Genomic DNA, 7,916 nt, shown 5'->3' with positions numbered 1-7,916 from the left:
AAAGAAACACTTCCAGGAAAACAGGAGCCAGGTTTTGGAGAAGAGATTTATTAATATCAGAAAGGGAGCAGGTTAGCGAGAACCTGAGGTGCTGGATTGGTGTTGGAGTTATCGGCGTCAAATCCATCTAGAAACAGCCATCGAGATGTGTGTGTGTGCATCCAGGTGAGAGTGTCTGTGTATACTGGTCTATCCATATGTTTCCTCGTCTGTCCACTGAGAGAGCCTGGGAGAGTGACACCCAGTAGCAGTAAATAGTGAGTACCCTGTCAAATAAAAATGGCAAGTAATAGGATATATTGGAATATATGAGGAAGCCATTTTGGTGTAAACCTAATTTGGCCTGACCTTGTCTTTCCAAAAGGCCCTGACCGAGGCCATTGAGCATGCATTGTACATCTGCTTTAGAGATTCCCTATGGCAAGAGCAAAAGGCCCTTGAGATAAAGGTGCAACTTCCCTCCTCCTCCCAACGTTGGCATCTCCTTAAGGATTAAGCATCTTTCCTTAGGCTAGAAACTGATTGCTGCGCTCACCTGTGACCGCCCAGCTCGAGGCAACAGACTTGCCTCCTGCTACGCCCTCCAAGATAGCAGACCCACTACCTGCTGTGTCCATCAAGTGCTGTGCTGACAGGGCAATCTTGTGACTATTGTGGGAGGGACATTTCAATCATGTGTGAAACACCCTCTTTGAGGGTATATAACCGCCCTATGTACCCCCACTTCTTTGGAGTGCTCTGTTCCTTTGTGGAAAGACTCCCGGGTTATAATCCTCAGATTTCAGCTCAGAATAAACTCACCCAAATTTTCATTTACAGATTGGTTATGGATTATCTTCGTCTACAACCCCAAACCCAGCTCCCAAATACTCTTCTCCACTAAGAGGTACCAGGCCTCCTTAAAGGGAGGGCTAATCCAGGATGGGGCAGGGATTACACGACGATCCTGGGACATCCTCCCACCCCTCCTTTCCTCCTCCTTTCTCTTCCTCTTCCTCCTCTTCTCTCTTTCATCTCTCCCCCTGCCCTCATTTCCCTCTAAATACTCCCCGCTTTCATCCTCAACGGGCTAGCATTGTTTCAGGGACCATGCACTCAAAATCAAACAAGACAGAGTAAGTACCTTCTGTGCACTCACAGAAAATGGGGATCAGGTGAAATTGCAGGCAATTATTCAGATTATTTGGAGGAAATTTAAAAAGTATTTTCCTCACTGTACCAAAAATACTTATCCTTCTTTCTCCACCCAAACTCTGCCCCTTCAGCCTGCAGCTGGGTGGGGAGGGGCCACCCAGGAGGGCGACCCAGGTGGGCAAGGAGTGGCGTGGGTGGAGACCAGCAACCCAAGGAGCCTGCACCCTAGCTGCTTTTCATATTGGAATTTCCATGAGACTCATTTGAAAGAAAAGGATGCGCTGCTGATTTTTTAGGGCAGTGTCCTGTTAAAATGTAAATATGACACAATTCATCAGCCCCTTTCACTACACGCAGCTTATGCGGAGGGGCGGATAAGGAGGGAAGGACCAGGCTAGTGGAAGGGTTCAGGGCGATGGAGAGTGCGTGGGGGGATGGGGCAGGCCCGGGGAGGAGGAAGGGCAGGTGTCCCCACTGGAGCCTGGAAAGGAGGCCTTCCGGGAGGCGTGACCAGTACCAGGGGCTTCTCAGGGACCCCAAGGAGGACACTCTCTCTGCCTGTTGTAGCAGCTTTGAGAACAAGGCCCGCAGGGGCCAACTGGCCTGCGCAAACTCAGCCCGTTACCTGCAGGGGAGAGTACGCGCCCAGGGCTTGTGCAGAGCCCGCTCTAGCTCACGCGGGCTGTCTGCACCGACGCTGAGCCAGCAGACGCGGCAGGGCCGGGGGTGTGGGACCCAGGCGGGCGTGGGGACCGAGGAGTGGGACCGGGATGGGGGTGCAAACCAGGGACTAGGGATGGGGACTGGGGCTGGGGCGGGGGAGGAGGCCATGCCCAGCCTGGCGGAGGCAGCTGCGCGCACCTGGCCGCGGACCCAGGTGCAGCACCTGCAGGGCGGGCGCCGTCTCCAGGGCGACGCGGCGGCAGCCTCGGCCCGCCCCTCCCCGCGGGGTGCGCAGCGGCCGGCCGGCGCGGAGAAGCCGGCTGCGAGGCATGGGGCCCGCGCTGCTGCCCGCGGCCCTGCTGGCCCTGCTGGCGTGGCCGGCGCCGGCCCGGGGCGCCCGGGACCCCGACGTGCTTTGCGGAGGTGAGTGCGCGCGGGGCCCCAGCGCGGGCCCGGCGCTTCGGGGGCGCCGCCACCCCCTCCCCGCGGGGGCCAGCCCCCTTCCCTCCGCCACCCCGCCCCCAAGCGGGAGGCCCTCTGGTTCCCGCGCAGCCCCGCCGGCCCAGGCCTGGGGCCGTATATCGCCTCGGCTCTGGGGCCTAGGGCAGTCACTTCACCTCCCTGAGCCTCGTTTGTGGGGTGGGCGTGGGGGCGCTGGCTCAGCGGTGGGGGTCAGGCTGGCACGCCTGCCCTGGACCACTTTGGTGGCTTCTCTCGTTGGGCTGTTAGTTCCTGGTACCAGTTAGTTACCACTGATTTAAATAAATGCGCTCCCAGCGGTTCTGGCTGTAATTTGCCCTTTGGACGATAGAATCCACAGGTGGTTTTTAGTCTCTTTTGTCATGTAGAGGACAAAAGGCAGAAGGGGCATTCTTTCAGTGACGCGGAGGTAATGAGCAGGATTAGTGAGAATAGGCGATGCAAGTGAGGAGCTCAGGTCTGAACAGAGAAGGCCCATTGTGGTGGGGACAGGGTACACGTAGGGAAGACAGAAGCCTTGAGGTGTCAGGTCGGCTCAGGACTCACAGTTGAGTCTGCTCTGCGTTTGCTTCTGCAGCTCAGTGGCCTCATCGCATGGTCCCTGGGTCTCCAGGTGGACACAGGCCAGCTGTGCCTGTTCAAGCTCCATCTGAGCAGTCAGAGGCCACTGCTCTGACCGGTGCTGGCTTCCCTGGCCTAGCTCTGGGACTGGGTGGGGGAGGGAGGGCTGCAGGTGCACCATGCGGGGTCAAGGGCTGGGGACAGGGTGGGGACAGAGGGTGGGGCTGGGAGCCCACAGAGACCCGGTGAACCAAGGGTGGAGAGGGGACATGGGGTGTGGGGTCGAGGTGGGGGTGGTATGGAGGAGGCGTGTGGGTCAGGTCCTCTGCTCAGAGCGCCCATCACCTCGCTGTGGTGTCAGCCAAGCCTTTTCCACGTAGCCTCAGAGTTGGGCCCCACCCCACCCACTCGTATAACCAGCAGGCACGCCTGGGGTGCGGTGATTCGAGATGAAGTGAAAGATCCCCTGACCCAAGGTATGTCGTCCTTTGTCCAGACCCCTTGCCTGAGGTCATTTCCTTAATTGAAAGCTTCAATTCCAGAAAGGTCCTGCTAAGATGCAAACATGTAACCCAGCCAGGGGGCCCACTGTACTTCTTGGGGAGACAAGAGGATAGCTTGTCAGATGATCTAGGGCAGAGTAGGGTTCTGAGTGGGGGGGCGCGGGATGAGGAGGTTCTGACAAAAAGAAAGAAGGTCTGGAGCTGTGGTTTTCAAAATTGTTTTTGGCAATAGATCCCTCTCTTCAAATAAAATCGTACACACAAGCAGGATGTGAAGATCAGACAAATCCGGGCGCCTGGCCTGCTCCAGGCCCTCCAGACGGGGTGTGTGCCCCACACGGCATGCTCTGCAAGAAGGCGAGGAGCCCCAGAACTGGGAGGGAAATCAGAGAGCTGTGGTTAAGTATATTTCATCTTGAAACTCTACATAGTATATAAAAGTGTTTTAGAAGATATGTATAAAATTTTAAATAGACATATATCCGAGGTACTCAGATTTTTGACTTAATGAGTTTTGAACACACTGGGCGCAGGGCTGGGGCAAGCCAGGTGGTGCAGAAACAAAAGCTTGGAGGAGTAGCATAGAGGGTCAGGACACTGGTCTCACGGCCCTGGGGGTAGTTGTGGGAGGTGGAGAGGGTGAGCTGAAAAGAGAAACTGAGGCACCAGGAAGCGGGTGCAGTGGACATCACTGCTTCAGCAGGCCATCCCCGGCTCCGCTGGGGAAAACTGGCCCTCTCACGGAGTGCGTCCCTCTCTTTTTCTCTCTCATTCTGTGTCTCTCTTTTAAAGGCTCTTTCAGAGTGTCTCCTTCCGTTTGAAGCAAACTCCTGTAGGGAACCTGGGAGGGGATGTCCCCTCGATTTGGTTGAATCCTGTTTCTCTCGAACAAATGGCCTGAACACTGACAGCAGATGCAACGCAGCTGCTCCGTGTGCTGAAGCGATTCTCCTAAGTCTACTTTACGAAGTAGAATTCAGAGACCTTTACCCACCCAGGAGGGAAAGGGAGCAACCTGCCTGCCCTCATTCGAGGAGTAACATTAGGAATAAAATGTATGAAATCAGCCTTCTTTGCCACTTTCCCACTAATCGTCATTTTCGCTGAGAAGGGGCTGTTTGCGGAGCAGACTGTTCCGGACATGGTTCCTCTCCTGGAACCTTGGGATTGGAGACCTTGCCTCCGCGACCCTTCCTTCTATGGAGTTAGGCTGTTCTTGGTAGGCCCTGTGGGAGAGGCTAATAGGATTGATAACTGAAATCGTATCTCGCTTTTGCGTCCAGCGTGTATATCGCACTGGTGAAGTGGTTTGCATGGATAGCCTCACTCAGGCCTCTCACAGCCCTCTGAGGTGGTGGGCCACCAACCTGTGGGTACCCTGCTGATCCCCTAGGCCTCACCTGGCTCCTGTGACATAGAAAACATGCAAACAATTGGGCATGTCTGTGTTCCAATAAAGCTTTATTTATAAAATCTGGTGGCGGGCCGGATGTGCTCTGTGGGCTGTAGTTTGCCCAGCCCTGCTCTGTGTAGTCTCCTGGGTCCTCAAAGGGCTGAACCCCTGCTGCCCACCTTTATGCATCCTCTTTCCTCACCTCTCCACTCTCCGTCCTTCTCCTTTTCGGGGGTGGAGGGGGACTCAATCTAAGACAGGTAGCCAGAATTGTTACCCTCATCTGACAGATGAGAAAATTGAAGCAGAACAAAGGCAGTGCCCTTGGGCACTAGCAGGGGCAGTGCCCAGGCCCAGCCCGGCACCCTGGCTCTGCACTGCTTCTTCACCATGGTGCCATCTTGCATCTCTCAATGGTTCAATCAACCAACAAACATTTGGACCTTTGAGCAACTCTAGGTGCTATGGAGATAGAAATTGTGAATCGAGGGGAGAGAAGCTGTAGAAAAAACAAGGTGCAGTAGCACATTGACAAGTGTCAGAGGGATGGGGAAACGAAAAGGGTTGCATTGAGGGGAGGGAAGAATCCGTGCCTCTCCCGCCATGACTTCCGTATTGCCACATCCGGTGGACCATGCTTGACGTCTCTGCGGGGCTGGCAGAGCTGACCCTCCTGACCTGCAAACACTCTCTTGGTGTCTTTGCTGCCACGCTCTCCTGGTCTTCTCGGGAGCCCCCACTGCTCCTCGTCCAGTCTCCCTTGCTGGATCTCCTCCTCTTCTACCTCTCAGTGTCGGGGGCTCAGGCCTACACTGTGTGAGCCCCTTGGCCTCCACTCTCCTGGCACAAGGCTCCTGGCTAGATAATCCCCCTCATGGTCCCTCTGCCTCTGGAAGCGGAGGCCACTTTGGAGGCCTGACGCCTTTGTTTACCAGACGGCCATCTAGAGCTGCTGAAGCCCGCAGGCCTTAGCTACGAAACTGGCTGATGCAACGGTACTGCGGTACAGCGGCGTGAGACACGAGCGTGTTTTTAAAAACATTTGGTGCTTAATTTTTGGCTTCGGTGTCCCAACCCCTGAGTGTCAGGCCGCTGTTGATGAGCTCGCATCTCATCCCCCTGGATGTGATTAGGCTCCCAGCCCCTGCTGTCTGGCCGCTCAGGATAAAAGACTGCCCCCAGCTGGCCCCACGAGGGGTCGGAGGACAGCTGTGCCAGTGCCCTCTCTCTGGGGCACCCTGAGGCAACGGAACCCAGGGTGGGCCCATGCTGAGCTGACCCTGCCGGGAAGGTGCTGCTTCTCCTGACATGAGAAGGAGTTGCCTTCCTGAGGCTGTCAGTACAACACCTCCCATCCTTTCTCCTCACCAGCAAGGGCTGGAGCCTGCTTAGAGTAGTAAGAAACTGTAATCCTCAATTCCCTTCTTCCCCAAGGGGTCAGCCCTTTCTCCCCTGCTGGGCCCAGGCAGGAGGAGGCAGCATGGAAGAGGCAGCAGAAAGGTTGAGAAGTTCCACTCATTCTCCATAAGCCTGTGTCTGGGGTAAAGACCCCTCACCTAGGGGAGAAAGAACCCACTCCGCTCTTCCAGAACCGGGAAATCCATTTGTCCTTAGAGGAATCGTCTGCCTGCTCAGTCTAGGCGATCCCAGCCGTTCGTCACTGGGCATTACTCATCACTTGCTTGCCAACAGCTCCAGCGTCCCTCTCTAACCTGGCCCTTGCCTTGAGTTTAGAGTCGAATATACAAATGCCCGCTGAGTATTCCACTAGAAGTCTAAGATCGTCTCAACCACAAGTGTCCATGCTGGACCCCCCGGCCTGCACCTCGCTGCTGCTCAGTCTTCCTGTCTCGCTGATGCGCCCACAGGAGCAAAGAACCAGGCACCGTCTTGGGTGCCTTCCTCTGCTTTCCTCCCGAGATTCGTCCCTACCAAATCCTGATGGTTCTGCTCCAAGAACATCTGAAGCCATGCACTTCTCATCTCTGCTGCCACAACCCAGGGAAGCTGCCGTCATCTTGAGCCTGGCTAGTCCCTAAGGAGCTTCCGCTTCCTTCCCTGCACCCTGTGACCCATTCTCCGCACAAAGCCAGAGCGACATTTTATTTTGTTAGTCCCATTCTTACAGTCTTCAGTGGCTCACTATTGCTCTTACAATAACATCCACTTCCCTATGATGGCCTGGGAGACTCTTCGTGATGTGATCTGGCTCCTCTGCCATATTGACCTCATTTCCCAGATCTGCTGGGGGCCTGCCCAGGCTCTGGGCCAGCACTCCTGAGCCCCTGTTCACTGCTGTCCAGCTCAGTGCCCTTCCCTGCCACAGGGCCTTTGCTCTGGTCCTCTCTAGAACGTTCTTCTTGGGGCCACCCCATTCTCATCCTTTGGGTCTTTGCTCAAATGTCACCTCCTCAGAGAGGCATTTGAGGCAGAGGCTACTGATCACTGGCCACTCTTGTTGTTGTCCTGTTGGTAACTGAACCCCCAGCTCAACCAGGTTTTCCAAGGCATGTGGCCATGGCCTGAAGACTACACTTTCCGCCTCTGTGCGGGTAGCAGCCCACATGGTTTGTCTGCAATTCTCCAGCTTGCTTGCCTTCCTTCCCATTCCTCTCCTCTCTGGCTGGGGGAGCCTTCTTGGACCCGGAGCTGGAAGCCACTTGTTGATCAGCAGAGCCACCTGCCGGCCCTGACATCTGACCTCTGAATTCTGGCCCTCTGGAGCATGCTTCAGCTTATCTAAGTCATTCCATTTGGGGTCTTTTCGTTACTGCTGCTTAGCAGTACCTTATGTAATATAAATATTCCTTCCGTATTTATGTTCTCTAAGAGAGATTTCTCTAGTCCCCTTCTATCTGAAAACCCAGTCCTTCAGAGCAACGGCTACAGTGTGCAATCGCCGTCTTTATTCCCTTGCTAGTTATAGGTCATTTCCCTGCTTGAACTGAAGCTCCGTGTGAGCATGAACTTTGTCGTGCTTGCTGCCCTGTCGCGGGCACACAGTAGGCTCCAGGTAAGGACAGGTGAACGGAGGAATGAAGCCAGTAACCCAAGGAGGCTCGTGTGGGCGTGAGAGGGAGCGGACCTGGAGCGTTACCCTCTGTGCAGAAGTGGAACAGCTCTTCCCAGACGTACTGCTAGTTTTCCTTTAGTTTTTATTTATCTTTGAATTTGTCCATGGT

The 7,916-nt window shown here is 55.2% G+C and overlaps 1 protein-coding gene across 2 annotated transcripts in view; it reads left to right on the top strand.

The window, feature by feature from the left end:
* The first annotated feature begins 1,989 nt into the window (after nucleotides 1-1,989).
* Nucleotides 1,990-7,916, top strand: part of CNPY1 (canopy FGF signaling regulator 1) — a 66,486-nt gene continuing 60,559 nt past the window's right edge. Inside the window, exon 1 of one of the 2 annotated variants that reach the window (XM_005609552.4) lies at nucleotides 1,990-2,220. In XM_005609552.4, the coding sequence (XP_005609609.2) occupies nucleotides 2,127-2,220 (94 nt within the window). In that variant the 5' untranslated portion in view covers nucleotides 1,990-2,126. The remainder of the gene's footprint in view (nucleotides 2,221-7,916) is intronic. The other variant, XR_011438299.1, reaches the window with a different exon arrangement.

Source organism: Equus caballus, chromosome 4 (genome assembly GCF_041296265.1).
Source record: "Equus caballus isolate H_3958 breed thoroughbred chromosome 4, TB-T2T, whole genome shotgun sequence".
Taxonomy (NCBI): domain Eukaryota; kingdom Metazoa; phylum Chordata; class Mammalia; order Perissodactyla; family Equidae; genus Equus; species Equus caballus.
The sequence above is the reverse complement of the archived record's forward strand: the minus strand, read 5'-3'. Positions and strand labels throughout refer to the sequence as shown.